The sequence below is a fragment of the Nicrophorus vespilloides genome, unplaced genomic scaffold (assembly GCF_001412225.1).
Source record: "Nicrophorus vespilloides isolate i.1.1-1 unplaced genomic scaffold, Nicve_v1.0, whole genome shotgun sequence".
Lineage (NCBI taxonomy): Eukaryota > Metazoa > Arthropoda > Insecta > Coleoptera > Silphidae > Nicrophorus > Nicrophorus vespilloides.
Genome location: NW_017095800.1, coordinates 1,642 through 19,056, shown reverse-complemented (window position 1 = coordinate 19,056; position 17,415 = coordinate 1,642). Strand labels below are relative to the sequence as shown.

At 31.8% G+C, this 17,415-nt stretch overlaps 1 protein-coding gene across 1 annotated transcript; it reads left to right on the top strand.

Annotated features, from left to right (window-relative positions):
- Window positions 1-551: 551 nt before the first annotated feature.
- LOC108564544 (A disintegrin and metalloproteinase with thrombospondin motifs 12-like) lies at window positions 552-17,108 on the top strand (the record flags this gene model as incomplete). Its single annotated transcript, XM_017923621.1, has 8 exons — window positions 552-618; window positions 1,029-1,385; window positions 3,872-4,086; window positions 7,478-7,627; window positions 7,763-7,909; window positions 14,383-14,623; window positions 16,675-16,884; window positions 17,013-17,108. Coding segments are annotated over exons 2-8 (1,401 nt in total), but the record flags the coding sequence as incomplete, so codon positions are not given.
- Between the last annotated feature and the right edge of the window lie 307 nt (window positions 17,109-17,415).

The window sequence follows — 17,415 nt, the reverse complement described above, 5'->3', positions numbered from 1 at the left end:
TTCATAAATCCCATACGTTTAAACTATACTTTAATATTGCAATTAAAAAGAAAAGGAATTTTTAATATGTTTCCCCCCCATAATTATACCATAAAATTGTAGTTTAATGATTCTGTAATTATTTTTCTATATTTATTGGATATTTTTTAAATTTATACTTAGTTTATGATAAAAATAAGAAAAAACAAGTTGGATAAATATTGATTATTAATTTTTTTTTGTGTATTTTCATTAGCATTTTCATCCCTTAAAAATATATTGTATTATTAAATTTTAAGTAAAAGAAATGCGTCTTATAGTCTGTACGTGTTAGTTAATAGTAAGGTACATTTATTGTTGTTTAATTCATGTTGTGGATGCTAATGCGAATGTTATCAATGTAAGCGTGAAAAGAAGATTGCAGGAAGGTTTATGAATGAAGTGTTTGTGGGGACCATTAGGAGTAAGCGATAGTACTAAGTGGAGGCATTAATACGGTGGAGACATAATCAACTATGATTGTGGGCGTATGCCTCTAGTATATTACGGACTTGACTGTAGAAATAGGTGATCCGAAAAGAGATTCAAACACGCAGATGGGTGTGAAAAGCTAATCTGAATAAGACATCAATTAAGATTGTAAGTTAACTAAGAAATTATATGATTAAATAATTTCGATTTTGAAGAATTTATAAGTTCTTGGTCAATATAACATAATTTGCTTTGATGTTTTGTAATGTTTTTAAAAAAAGATTATTGAAGACGGAATAGTACGTGGAAATAAAGGTAATCGTTTCTTGTTTCCATCAACCACAAAAATAAACTTATCGACTAGTTCAAGGCTAAACTAGTTACGTAACGTTCGCTCGCTGCATGTCCCGTTTCCGGTTTACTACACGAAAATACTTGGGAATGCAATAAGCCGCGCGATTCCCCGGTTCGGCTCTTATTTGAACGATGGAAAATACAACAAATAGAAATAAAAATTGAAGCGGATAATTCAATTTTGTTCTGTGTTTATTCAACGTTCCCTTCGTTCTGCCCCGCAGGTGGGTTACATAAGTATGAATGGTCATCGGTATTTCGTGGAGCCGATCGCCGAGCACGTTCCAAACAAAAGGGGTCAACTTCTGCACATGGTGTACGAACGTTCGCAGAATTACAGTGGCGGTCCTCACTGCGGCACGGAGCAGAGATGGCAGGATGCGTGGCGCGACAGGTTTAGGAAGAGTCTGAAGGATAAGCTGGAGGATGAGGATGTCGATGAGGATGAGAAGGCCGAGGCGAAGAGGGGATTGGAGAGCGTGCACAGGTATCTGGAGACGCTCGTCGTGGCGGATAAGAAGTTTTTGGAGCATCACAAGGATACGGATCACGAGCTCTACATTATGACCATCATGAATATGGTATGAATATCTTAATTTTTATTGGAGACAACTTTATGAACAATACTTGATGAATGTCATGACCGTTATATATCTTAATTATTATAGTAGATGACCTAATGATTCTTACTTAATTAAATTTCATTATGACCTTTCTTCTAATTTTAGTGGTAACATTATGACCATCATGAATTTTTTATGAATATCTTATTTTTTATTGGAGACAAGGTTATGAATGTTATGACCGTTATACATGCTTAATTATTATAGTAGATGACCTAATGTTTCTTACTTAACTAGTTTTCATTATGACCTTTCTTCAAATCTTAGTGGTAACATTATGACCATCATGAATTTTGTATGAATATCTTATTTTTTATTGGAGACAAGGTTATGAATGTTATGACCGTTATACATGCTTAATTATTATAGTAGATGACCTAATGATTCTTACTTAACTAATTTTCATTACGACCTTTCTTCTAATCTTGGTGATAACATTATGTCCATCATGAATTTTGTATGAATATCTTAATTTTTATTGCAGACACGTTTATGAATGTTATGACCGTTATACATAGCTAATTTAATATAGTAGATGACCTAATGATTCTTACTTAACTAATTTTCATTATGACCTTTCTTCTAACCTTAGTGGTAACATTATGACCATCATGAATTTTGTATAAATATCTTAATTTTTATTGAAGACAAGTTTATGAATATTATGACCGTTATACATAGCTTAATTATTATAGTAAATGACCTAATTATTCTTACTTAACTAATTATGACCATCATGAATTTTGTATAAATATTTTAATTTTTATTGGAGACAAGTTTATGAATGTTATGACCGTTATACATAGCTTAATTATTATAGTAAATGACCTAATTCTTACTTAACTAATTTTCATTATGACCTTTCTTCTGATATTAGTGGTAACATTATGACCATCATGAATTTTGTATGAATATCTTAATTTTTATTGGAGACAACTTTATAAATGTTATGACCGTTATATATAGATTAATTATTATAGTAAATGACTTAACTAATTTTCATTATGACCTTTCTTCTAATCTTAGTGATAAAATTATGACTATCATGAATTTTGTATGAATATCTTAATTTTTATTGGAGACAAGTTTATGAATGTTATGACCGTCATACATAGCTTAATTATTATAGTAAATGACCTAATTCCTACTTAACTAATTTTCATTATGACCTTTCTTTTGACCTTAGTGGTAACATTATGACCATCATGAGTTGTGAGACATTAGAGACAACTTAATGAATGTTATGATCGTTATACATAATTTAATTATTATAGTAAATGACCTAATGATTCTTACTTAACTAATTTTCATTATGATCTTTCTTCTAATCTTAGTGGTAACATTATGACCATCATGAATTTTGTATGAATATTTTAATTTTTATTGGAGACAAGTTTATGAATGTTATGACCATTATACATAGCTTAATTATTATAGTAAATAACCTTATGATTCTTACTTAATTAATTTTTATTATGACCTTGTTTCTGACCTTAAGTTTAACATTATGACTATCATTAATTTGGTATGCTTATTTCAATTTATATTGGGGACAAGTTAATGAAGGATACTTTATAGCATTACTAATTGATTTTACTAATCAACGTTGCGATCATCGTGTTTAAAATTGATTACAGATTTAGGAGTGTATCAAACTCTATTTGAGTTACTAGTTACTATTCGTAATGGCTATAGGAGACATGGACTATTGATTTGACAGACGTCTTCGTTTAGAATTGAGATGTATTTTGCTGAATGCCTTTGAACTGCGATCCGGTCCGATTTCGCAAAAGTGTTGATAGATTTTCCAACCATTACTCATGCCTGGTGATGCGTATCAACAAGTTTCTCTCCGCGAAACGGGCGTTCAGGAAAATCGGGTATTATATATATAGAGAGAGAAAAAGAAATAGAGGCTAGTCAGAATTATGCACAAACGGGGCTCTAATTACGTTTACTACCTCGACCCCCCCGCCGATCCTCGTTAACGCTGCCAATAAATGCATTTCCATTTAATAATTGCTCTCTTTCTTCATCTCTTGTCCAAGCCGTATCTCTTTGTGTGTGTGTATGCATGTGCCGACTCGCGTATTTTTCATCAACTGGAATCATTTTGCCGTGGAGCGGAAACATAATTGCTCTCTAATAACATACAGCTGGACGTTCAATAAATTCCGAGAATGTATTAATTACGTGGAGAGGCAGCGTTCCACGCGTTTCCTTAAATCTTAATTAGGAGGTCTCTCCTCTCTTCTCTTCTTTCTCTCTCCTCGCTCCGTGCAACCCCCCAGCGCGTTACCAATTCAACCCACACGAGACACGAGCATTATTGCATGATCGGAGAAGGACGGAATGTGCGGTGTCCGTATTGAATGAGTGAAACGGAGGTAGAGAGTAGCGTGGAGGTGAAGAGAGAAGTCTGAAAGGACGTAACGAATTGACAGGTCTCGGATTACTATCACGACTCGAGCAGCGGCAATCAGATGGACGTGGTCGTGGTCAGGATAATGTACTTGGAGAAGGAGGAGGAGGAGATCGATCTGGTAATTAACCAGGACGCGGAGAAGACTCTGGCGAGCTTCTGCGACTGGCAGCAGAGGATCAACCCGAAGGACATCAAAAACCCGAACCACCACGACATCGCCATCCTCCTGACACGGTAAAAAAACCTATCGCAGTTCCAATTCTTTGATTGTATTTCCACTCCCCTAAATGATACGCAATTTTGCCGGAACGGCACTTTCCGTCCGTTTATTTTTTGTGTCTCCTCCGTTTGGATCAGAGCTTGTACCTTTCGTTTTCAACTTTATTTTCCCTTCGTTTCATTTCCTTCGTTTTTTGGTTAATGTGTGAGTCCCAATGTATGCATTGACACACACACACGCTGGTGAATGTATAGGCATAAAGTTGTGTAACTTTCCGTAAATAGCTTTTTATCGTCCAACAGACTGCGGTGCGCTCCTTTATACTTGTTGAATTCGCTTTTCCGAGATGATAGATAGATCGCATTTATCTCTCTGGCGCATATCAAAGAAGTGTAAAGAGGGAAGGAGCGCGCTGCAAATGGAAGAGCTGGAAAAAAGCGTTTCTGAATTTTAGAAAATCCATTCGCCAGTGTGTGACATAAGTCAGTCGTGTGATCTCAGTTCGCAGAATGATGTCGCTCCCCTTTTTAACACTTATGAATTCCATCTGTATCTTGATAACTCTATATTATTCCTTTTTTGCTTGCATTTCTAACACTTCTTCCCTAATTAATGTTCTCCATTTTTTTAAATTATTTATTTCATTACTTTTCTTTTCTACTTATAACTTGTTAATTAATATTTCAAAATAATTTCAGTACATGAAAAATATTGATTGAATCTTGGAAATGTGAGTTGCGCAATTGAAGTAAAGCTTTATACGAAACTTTTAATATAAAGACTACTAGAAAATAATTGGATTTACTGCGCGATATTATGATTGTAATTACGCGAAATTAGATCTTGAAAAGTCTTTGTAAAATCCGTTTACAAGAGAAGTATAATATTGCTACGCTGCGTTCTCTCATCTTTCGTATGCTAACGTTCAAGTCGTGCACTCATTTTTCTTTTCTTTTTGTAAACTCTTCTGTGTAATGTAAATCTATGAAATTAAAATGGAAGATCCATCATCCGTTTCCTGTTTATTCTTGCTCTCTTCCTCACTTCGTATCCATCCACTTTCAATGTAAAAATCTCTTTCAATCTATCTCTTTTTCCGCCACCTCCTCCTGCGAAATAGATTTTTTGACGTGTTTACTTACTCCTTTGGACTAGCCTAGGCTAGCAATTCAATGGATATTTTATCTTTCCGGACAGAGAGAATTCCCGTCGGCCCGTACGGAATACATTGTTTTATTGATCGCCTACTCCGACACATTCTGCACGGGCAAATATTAATCTTATCTTGAGTGTTGTTTAACATGGTAAAAATGCATGGTACAATGTGTAAATGCTCGTGGGCAGGTCCACTTTCCACTTGACTCGAGGCATAAAAGCATGCATCTAAAAAGCATTCTTATTTTAGTTTTATTCTTTCTTAGCTCGCAGTTTGTGTGTGTACTTTAATCTCGAATAGCGCCTCAAACGATCTTCAAAGATGGTTTGATGATAAAATAAAAGAATACAAAAAATATATAGAGAAGAATATAGAAAATTGATAGAGAAAATTGAAATGAAGGTATTTTTTTAATAACTATTTTAATCTTAAATTGTGCCATAAATAATTTTCACAAATAGTTTAAAAGATTAATTGAAAAATGAAATTTTATAAAATTGTGGTAATTTCATCCAGAAAAATGTTGTAAATTAATTTCACAAATAACTTTATGATAAAACAGAAATTTTCACAAATAGTTTAATAGATTGATTGAAAAATGATAGAAAAAAATGAAAATTTATAAAATTGTGGTAATTTCATTCTGAAAAATGTTGTAAATTAACTTCACAAATAACTTTATGATAAAACAGAAATTTTCACAAATAGTTTAATAGATTAATTGAAAAATGATATAAAAAAATGAAATTTTATAAAATTGTGGTAATTTCATCCAGAAAAATGTTATAAATTAACTTCACAAATAACTTTATGATAAAACAGAAATTTTCACAAATAGTTTAATAGATTGATTGAAAAATGATAGAAAAAAAAAAGAAATTTTATAAAATTGTGGTAATTTCATCCTGAAAAATGTTGTAAATTAATTTCACAAAGAACTTTATGATAAAACAGATTCAGTAATTTTTTTTCAGAAATATATATGTTTTATGCTTGTAGACGAAGTGAAATTGATCCGAAGAAAGGAATTGCGAATAAACAACTTATTATGGGTTGTAAGTGAGTGCTAGACGCATTATTCATTTGGAGGGTGATTTATGTTGTAATTGTATGGTGGAAATAAAAGCTGAAAACACGACGCATTAAATATTGAAAACATTATTTATATGAAGAAATGTATCGTGCTTCTATTTCTATTTCAATGTTTTATGTATGACGATTTATTATTAGAGTATCAAACGTATGTTAAGGTTTTAATGTAAATATTCTTTGGTTTTTCTTTGATGATAATTGTTTGTTGTTCTCCATTATAAAAAAAAACCATACTGAGAACATAAGATGGGTAGAAGGTAGTTTTATAATGTTTTATTAGTACAAGTACTCAAAATTTGAGAACTAATACATTACTTTTTGTTTTATTATTATTAATATGAAATTATATCGTTTTTGTTTAAAAATTAGTATTAGCTCTATAATACTTAAAAATACTTTGCAAGTTAAATTTATCCATAAAATTGAATTGCAATAGGTAAATTGAATTATTCTTTCTGTTCCTAAAAAGTAGATTTTTGTTGAGTTTAATAACTGGATTTTTAAATATTTTCAATTTACAATTATTAAATTTTGTCGTTAGAAGTAAATTTTTAAGTTTCCTGTTGTTTTTTGTTATATTAATTCAATGTAGAATCAATGCATAATAAGCTTTTCGTTGAATGTAGTTTCTTGAGCGTTGTTTGCTTTTAATTTGTATGCGGCTGTTGTTGGTTTCCGTTGTCGCTTGCTGTTGTTGTTGTTTTTTTTGCGTCTGGATAGGAGGGAGAGTGGTGCATTTTAGTTGCAATTTGCATTCCGCATTAAGTTTTAGATATAAACATTTCTGGGATAATTCCATGGACCATAATACCGAGATTGCTGAAAACCGTAGCATTCTCTCTCCGTTTCTCTTGTAGATTCTCTCTGTGTCCCACTATCCCACTGTGGCCCTTTCTCTCCTCTAAACTCTCTGAATACGTGTTTGGATTTCCTTGCGCGCTCTCTCTCTCTCTGTGTGTCTGTACGTTTGTTTCCATGTAAATAATTATGTTTCCAGTTTCCACGTACGAAACGATATTTTTCGCTCTGGGAAGGCTTCAGAGAGCCCCATCCGATGATAACAGCAGGAACAATGTAGTTAGTTGTAGTAGTAGCAGTTGATGTTGTTGTTGTTGTCGTAGCAGCAGTAACGGTGAACATAATTTTCCCTGTTGAAGGCATGACATATGTGCGGACAACATGGCTAATTGCGGCCTCATGGGGTTGGCCTTCGTAGCCACGGCCTGTAGCGGAGATAAACCTTGCGCCATTAATGAAGACGGAGGCCTCATCCTGGGGATCGTCACCGCTCACGAAATGGGCCATGTGTACGTCTAATACCTATTTCCCTCTCTCACACACCCTCTCTTATCGTCGCCGACTAATCTCGGACATCCTAGATGATCCATCTTCCCCCAAAAACAACAACCCTCTCTGCATTGCTTTTGTGTGTTTGTGTCCAGGATGGGATGCTCTCACGATCAAGAGGACGTTTCCGGATGCCAGCCCCAAGCCGAGGACAAGTCCTTCTACGTTATGTCGCCCTTCGTCCATCTGCATACCAATATATGGTCAAACTGTTCCAGAGGTTTCATAACTGCATTATTCGAGTAAGCATTAAACAATTTTATTAAACCATCTAAATCAGTGGTTCCAAAACTTATTTGGCCTACCTTTCTAGAAAAAATATATTACTCAGCGCCCCCTAGATTTTTTTTTTATTTCAATAGCAATTAAACAGCGCCCACTTTGAAAATCACTTATCTAAATAGTAAACATTGAACAAACATTGAAAAACACCAACAGTTTTAATACTTGAATCAACTCAAACTACAAGAAAAACTTGCATTTTCTTGATTCCTTTAGAGAATCTAAATTAACTAAATATTTATATATTTACTAATTGATACCTACATTGAAATTTCCTGCACAAATATTTCACATAAAATAAAAGATATTTTACATTAGGCGTATGGATCAATAAAGTACAAAATTGTCTACTTACTACTTGCCAAGTAACTTATTAATTACTTGTCACATTCAATTAGAATTTCTCATCAATTATTAATTAATCAATTTCACGATTTTTATAGTTTCCATGACAACTATAGGTTTTATACTTCTCTCAGTACTTGATCATTTTTATTAATTCATTTTGTAGAAATTTGTATTTTTGTTTTCTTTTTATAATAATTTAATTTTATAATTATTTTCATAGATAGTCTTGTATACATAAATATTTACAATTTTACCTTGAGATGTCTTTATTGAAATACACGATAAACATCTCTGCAAAGGCAGAAACACCGAGATTTGCATTATGCATGTAATTCAGTAAACATATTTACACAGTTGTCTACTTATCAGTCGACACATGCCAAGTGTCTCATCAATTACTTGTCATGTTTCTCATAGACTGTTGTTTCCATGACAACCATACCTTGTTTCATGCAATACTTGTACCAAATACTCAGCCATGTTTATTTTAATTTTATAAACGCTTAGTAATTTCGGAAATTTTTGAATATATGTAAATTTTGAATCATATTAATTATATAAACCAATTCGGTACTAATTATATAATAATTATTGATTAAAAAAACTTTGGATTAAATTGGTAGTTAATTAATAATTAACGATTGTTAAATAAGTAATTTCCAATAAAAGCATTTAACTTTTATTAGGTCAAAGACATATATTTCCATTAATATCTCATAACAAAAATTAATAAAATCAACTTTTGATCGAACAAATGATAAACATCTTTGCAAAGGTAGAAACACCGAGATTTGCATCATGTAAGTAATTCAGTAAACATATTTACACAGTTGTCTACTTATCAGTCGACACATGCCAAGTCTCTCATCAATTACTTGTCATGTTTCTCATAGACTGTTGTTTCCATGACAATCATACCTTGTTTCATGCAATACTTGTACCTTTATTTTACAGCCGTTTACTTAGTAATTTCGGAAATGAGTTATTGGTAAATTTTGAATCATGGATTAAATTGGAACTTAATTACTAATGAAAATTAACGATTGTTAAATAAGTAATTTCTAATAAAAGCATTTAACTTTTATTAGGTCAAAGACATATATTTCCATTAATATCTCATAACAAAAACGAATAAAATCAACGTTTTGATCGAACAAATAAAATCAAGTCCATTGACTATAATTATTATTTATCTGCAATTAATGGATGCACTTGCTCGTTCGTTCGTTTTATTGTAGAAAGTCGAAAGCAAATTGATTGATTTATTGAGTTATCAATATGCATGACTATCCGATTTTTGAGCCTCGTTCGATGATATTCCGATTAGATTTCATCTGTTTTTACAGTTGTAATCGTTCTTATTGGTTTTCTGCCACAAGTAAATAATATAGTTTCAATTGATTATTTTTCTGTTGTTGTTTTGTTCTTGAATGGATCGAAGTTTCGTTTGTTTATCCGCTCACTACGCAGGAAGTAGAACGTTCCAATTAAACTCAATTGAATTTCCAAGAAAAACAATTGCACATTTTTACGTACTCGTTTATTGACATTAAAATTTATTAAATGAAGAATATTTAAATCTCCTTTAAATAATTTGTTACAAAAAAATTCAAATCAATTGATGTTATTAATTGAATGAAAGTTTTAATTGATATTAATTATTGTAGTTAAAAAATGTTAAAAAAAAATTGTATTTTACAAAATTTGTTTAGAAAATTGGTCATAATCAATAAAGAACTTAAACAATATGAGAGAAGTTAAGCAATGCGTTTGAAGGATAATATTTTAATAAGTTAATTTTAAAAAAATTGGACAAACTTTTTCGTTTTTTTTTTCAATTTTGAACTCGAAATATAGAACGAAGAAAGAAAACACAGCAATGCGTGAATACTCGCTACATTCCACAAATATCTAAGTTTCATATGCATCTTTTGGAATAATTTAATCTAATTTATTTTTTGAGAAAATCACTGAAATCTAACGACACTGCTTTTTCGAGCGTTATTTTTTTTTCAATTTTGGACTCGAAGTATACATCGGAAGAAAGAAAGCACAGCAATGTGTGAATACTCGTTACATTCCCCAAATATCTAAGTTTTAGATACATCTTTTGGATCCATTCAATCTATTTTAGTTTTTGAGAAAATCAATAAAATCCAATGACACTGTTTTTTTCGAGCGTAAATTTATCGTTTTTTTTTTCATTTTTGAACTAAAAATATACAACCAAATGGTAGAAAGCACAGCAATGTGTGAATACTCGTTACATTCCCCAAATATCTAAGTTTCATATACACCTTTTGGATATATGTTAAGTTAAGCAATGCGTTTGAAGGATAATATTTTAATAAGTTAATTTAAAAAAAAATGTACAAACTTATCTTAAATAACTTAACTATTTGAGCACATATAAAGTATATTTTGGTTAACTAAATAATTTGTAATTAATTAACGCTAACCTTGATTACAGTAATTTATAAGTAGTAAAAAGAAGTCAGTAAAATTCGTTAAGTTTCTTTTTTTTTATCATAATTGGTTGTGGTTTTAAGCGAGTTTCTCGTCGGTTTATATTTGCCCCCAAAAAAAAGAGTCTTCTTCACCCAACTAAATACGGTTTTTGCAAAGCGGTCTGAGAGTCGTCGAATATAAACATTGGTTACGTGTGGATCCTCAGGTAAACGCGTTGAATCTCAAAGCAAAGACAGAAAAAAAGGCGAAACGAAACAACCTAAATAAAATAAAACAAGAAGGTTACACAAAGCTGAAGAGAATCCAGCAGTAAAGAAATAACAGTGCGCTTGTTTGCACCGTGATTTAGTAGACTTTATTACTTTATGATATGAATAAGTCGTGCAGTGTATGCATATTAAAGTACGATTTTTTTTGTTGTTTTTGTATCTTCTTTAATGCCGTAGCGAAAGGGACGTAATTTACAAGGCAGGAGGTACGATGTTCTATAAATATTTGAACTTGAATCAATTCGAAGCTGCGTTTAATGTATTGGATTTTATGCGGATAAATAAACTGGAAATGTCGTTTCTATAAATGTCAGAAGTTTAACTATTATTTCGGCGACGTATTCATTATGAGCAGAATTTATAATTCTCTCAGCAGATTATTATTATTATCATGCGCGTGTGTTTTTATTCTTCGGGACTCGATTTTATTGGTTTCCAGTTGGTTTAACACACGTATTTCGTCTGGTATATAGAAATGGTTCGATTCCGCTGTTCCTATTCCGTGCCATTTATATGACATGTATGGTTAGCCGGTTAGTTTTATGGCTTTTTGAATGATACTAACGTTTTTTTCATGTGTGATCTAAATCCAAATGTCAGCTCATTTGTTATATAACTTCTTTTTTTTTTTCGTTTGTTTAATGCCCTCGGTTCTATTTATATTCTAAATTATGTTGTATATACTAACAATAACAAATTGCACTTCGTAAATCTCACTTTAACACTTTGCACTATTCAAATATGGATTTGGAAAAGAGGTCATCTCAATTACTTTTACCAATGATTTAATACGAATTGAAGTTATTAGTTTATTACTTTAGCTTTTATTTTGATTTTTGTATTTGATTTTTGTATTTTGTATCCACTGAAGTATTTCTGCCAAATTGAATGCGATTTACAGTCAAATAGATGAAAGCACAGCAATGTATGAATACTCGCTATATTCCCCAAATATTTAATTTTCATATACATCTTTTGCATTCATTTAATCTATTTTAGTTTTTGAGAAAATCACTAAAATCTAATGACACTGTTTTTTCGAGCATTCATTTTTCGTTTCTTTTTTCAATTTTGAAATCGAAATTTACAATCGAATAGAAGAAAGCACAGCGTGTGTGAATACCACCTACATTCCCCATATATTTAAGTTTCAAATACATCTTTTGGATTCATTTAATCTCTATTAGTTTTTTATAAAATCACTAAAATCTAATGACACTGCTTTTTCGAGTGTTAATTTTTCGTTTTTTTTAAATTTTGAACTAGAAATATACAACCAAATATTAGAAAGCACAGCAATGTGCGAATACTCGCTACATTCCCCAAATAACTAATGTTCATATACATCTTTTGGATTCATTTAATCTCTATTAGTTTTTAAGAAAATCACTAAAATCTAATGACACTGTTTTTTTCCAGCGTTAATTTTTCGTTTTTCTTTTTTCAATTTTGAACTCGAAATATACAACGGAGGAAAGAAAGCACAACAATGTGTGAATACTCGCTACATTCCCCAAATATCTAAATTTCATATACATCTTTTGGATTCGTTTAATCTATTTCAGTTTTTGAGAAAATCACTAAAATCTAATGACACTGTTTTTTCGAGCGTAAATTTTTCGTTTTTTTTTTTCAATTTTGAACTCGAAATATATAACCAAAAGGAAGAATGCACAGCAATGTGTGAATACTCGCTACATTCCCCAAATATCTAAGTTTTATTTGCTTTTTTTGGATTCATTTAATTTCTATTAGTGTTTGAGAAAATCACTAAAATCTAAGGACACTGCTTTTTTGTGCATTAATTTTTCATTTTTTCAAATTACATCGCAAATTACAGTCAAATTGATGAAACAAAATGCACGAACACTCGTACATTCTCCAAGTATCTAAGTTTCATATACATCTTTTGGATTAATTTAATCTTTATTAATTTTTTCGTTTTTTTTTCAATTGTGAATTCGAAATATAAAACCAGATGGAAGTAAGCTTAACAATATGTGAATCCTCCATACATTCCTCAAACATCCATGCATTTGTTGGATCCATTCAATGTATTATAGTTTTTACAAAAATTACTAAAATGTGAAAATTATGTGCTAGTTCCCTATTTCCACTAAAAGGCTATCAACCAAAGTCTTTCTACTAAGTTCATATTCATTTTCATCGCAATGAAATTCAAATTATTCTCTTTACTGTAAGAATTTCTTATTTTTTTTTTACTAAATTTAGAAAAATTACATAAACTGAAAAATCATCATACATATTAATAATTTATAAATGTTTAGTAGTAATAGTAATAGCATGTTTATTGACAATATTGTGTAAAAATTCCACTTTGCACATAATAAAGTGTTGTGAATGCAACACGCCGCGTTTCTAAATAATGTATTCACCATTTTCAGTCGGAACTACATTCATTTCACGCGGTAAACTTTTGTTCGCAAAGTTATGCCAAAGTTTTATTTCCACGAAACTAATATTCCGCTACGCGTTGTTGTTTAATTGTTCATGTTGTTGTTTCTGTTGCTCATTTTTATTTATGCTCCGTTTTTGGAATAGGCGTATGTGTAGTACAATATACAAGCCTTTCGCTTCTATCATCAAATCAATAGTTAATTTGCGCGAACAAAAAAAAATATCGCATTGTTTGTTTTTGCGCTGTGATTAAATTTTGCACGTTTCCCGGAAAACTTCCTTATGAAATGTTAGCTTTTGATGGCATGAATCGTTGCGTCTTTCGTATGGATAGAGGTGCACGAACTGTTTATAATAACGTGTGCGTGGAAGGTGGGTTTGGGTGAGGGGATTCCCCGGGATTAACGCCGACAGTGACATACAGACATTGATACAAGATTACTGTGCCACTACATATCGCATGATGAATTGGTAATTCCGCTAATGCGATTATATATATACTAAGTTGGATTCGTTTGTTTTTCACCTGTGGGCTTGCTATAATTTTGGGTTTGCCGACCTTGAATTTAATTAAGTACAATTCGTATATACAGGATGTTCATAAACGTGTTTCTTTTTTTCAAAATTACTTCATAAAAATTCAATTTTTTGTTTATATTAGACTGAAAATTTATGAAGCAATTTTTGAAAATGACTTCCAAATATTCAAAATTACTGGTATTTACCATATTAACTACCTATACTTAATGAATACACTCTGTATATGTATTTAGAGTACAGCTGTTACTAAATATATNAACAAAAGCCTTTCGATTAATTGCATATTCATGATCATTAACCGATCGACGATTTAACATCTGCGATTTCTTTTGTTTTGTTTCTTTGTTTTTTTTTTGTAATCGTGATGTTCATCTGATTCCTTTGTTTAGTAACGATCTCGGGGAGTGCTTGAACGATGAGCCTCAAGTCTCGCTGTTCGAAGACAAGAACATGCTGCCAGGAACCATTTACGACGCCAAATATCAATGTCAGATGGAATACCCGGGCTCCTCGGTCTGCGAAGGAACACCGGAAAGATTCTGCAGAAGGTTGCTATGCAAAACGGAGCCGGACAGGTGTAAGACGAACGGAGAACCGCCGGCCGATGGGACGAAATGCGGGGACAACAAGGTACACGTCTCAAAAACCATCCTGTTTACTTAAGCTTTTCCTTCCTCTTCTGTTCAATACAATACACTTATAAGGCGAATCTCATGACACTACTTTTTCGAGCGTTAATTTTTCTTTCTTTTTTTCCAATTTTGAACTAGAAATATACAACCAAATGGTAGAAAGCACAGCAATGTGTGAATACTTGCTACATTCCCCAAATATCTAAGTTTCATATACATCTTTTGGATTCTTTTAATCTATTTTAGTTTATGAAAAAAAATCACTAAAATCTATTGACACAGTTTTTCGAGCATAAATTTTTCGTTTTTTTTTCAATTCTGTCTAAAATCCTGTTTACTTAAGCTCTTCCTTCCTCTTCTGTTCAATACAATACACTTATAAGGCGAATCTCATGACACTGCTGTTTCGAGCGTTAATTTTTCTTTCTTTTTTCCAATTTTGAACTAGAAATATACAACCAAATGGTAGAAAGCACAGCAATGTGTGAATACTCGCTACATTCCTCAAATATCTAAGTTTCATATACATCTTTTGGATTCTTTTAATCTATTTTAGTTTCTGAAAAAAAATCACTAAAATCTATTGACACAGTTTTTCGAGTATACATTTTTCGTGTTTTTTTCAATTCTGTCTAAAATCCTGTATACTTAAGCTCTTCCTTCTTCTTCAGTTCAACACAATACACTTATAAGGCGAATCTCATCAAGCTCCCACAAAACAAACTTAATTACTACATCTGCCATCTCTTTGTGCGCTTTCAATTTTGAACTCGAAATTTAAACCAAAAGGAAGAAAGCACAGCAATGTGTGAATACTCGCTACATTCCCCAAATATTTAAGTTTCTTATACATCTTTTGGATTTATTTAATCTATTTTAGTTTTTGAGCAAATCACTAAAATCTAATGACACTGTTTTTTCGAGCGTTAATTTTTTGTTTTTTTTTCAATTTTGAACTCGAAATATAGAACGGAAGAAAGAAAGCACAGCAATGTGTGAATACTCGCTACATTCCCTAAATATCTAAGTTTCATATACATATTTTGGATTCTTTTAATCTATTTTAGTTTCTGAAAAAAATCTATTGACACAGTTTTTCGAGCATAAATTTTTTGTTTTTTTTTCCAATTGTGTCTACAATCCTGTTTACTTAAGTTCTTCCTTCTTCTTCAGTTCAACACAATACACTCATAAGACAAATCTCATCAAGGTCCCACAAAACAAACTTAATTACTACATCTGCCACGTCTTTGTGCGTTTTCCCTTTTTAGGATTTATCTTTGCTTTTTAATGAAATTGCGGAATATCCTGAAAAATACAGATAATTTGCTGTTATCAGAGACATGAAATAGCAGTGAATGGGAATAAACGAACCGAAATATTTTGAGTCCCAATTACCATTCGTTGTTTTTTGTGTGTGTTTTTTTTTATTTCTGCATGAGCCCAGGACGAATGTTTTTTTTTGTTGTTGGATTAATTAAAAAATTTGAAATCACATACAGACCCAATTCGATACGCTTGCAAATTCGCGCATTTACTGCATGTTAATGGATTCCCAAGTTTGTACCTCTGACTGGATTTCAACTCAGAATATTATACATTATTCAACATGATTACTCTATAATTATGGCCTTCAATAACATCCATTATGATATAAATGTTTAACAAGAAGTTAGCACTAATATTCTATAGTTTGATTTGTAAACTAATTCCTAATTAGAGTACAATTTGTTTTAAAAATGTTTTCATGATTATTTTGTTACAAAATAGTTGATAAAATGTGTATTGATAAAAAATGATTCTTGGGTTGTTGTTGTAGGTAAATTTTAAATCTTTGTTGTAAAGTAGCTAAAAAAGGATTTTTCTGAAAATCTGCTTAGTTGGGATTAAGCCTTAAAGGTCCTTCGAAGTGCTCGAGCTTATTGAATATAAATCGATTTATCCTTCCATATTAAATTACTCATAAATTACAAACTAATATTTATAGCTGAACGAATATGATTGTAATTGAATGATGTTTTTTTTTATAATTTATGTTAATATCTGCAGTGGTGTTATGACACGAAGTGCGTGGAGATCGGTGAACGTCCTGCTGCGATAAACGGCGGTTGGAGCGATTGGGGTAGTTATACGGATTGTTCGAGGACGTGCGGCGGTGGAGTGTCCTATTCCAGCAGGGATTGCAACAATCCGAAGCCGCAGCACAAGGGAAGATATTGCATGGGCGAACGCAAACGTGTGAAGATCTGCAACGTCAGGGTGAAATAATAATATTACCGAAAATATGCCGATGGTTTTATGTAATTTTCTTCTATTTTTTTTCTTTTGTTTCTCCTCCTCCTCCTCCATCCCCCAAAATCACGAATGTGCGGATTAGCCGTGTCCAGAAGGGGTTCCCTCCTTTCGAACTGTGCAGTGCGCCGAGCATGACAAAAAGCCGTTTCAGGATAAGCTTACCACCTGGAAACCCTTCAGAAAGGATAGTATGTATTTTTTTTATGTAATCCTATACAGTTTACGTTCGTTTTCGATTTTTTTTTTCATATAAAAGAAGTTTAAGCCCTGCACATAATATGTATAATTTTATGAGACAAGACTAATAGTTACAATAGAATAAATTCTAAAAAAGGTTAATATTTAGAGCATTTGAAGAAGCAACGAAGATCCTATCCAACGCGATACTTGTCAAGTAAAAAGTGAAGTACTTTAAGTATAGTTTCTGTAGTACTCGTAAATATTTAAATGTCCATGACTCTTATATGTAATTTTCTTTTAGTACTCTTCAAGTAT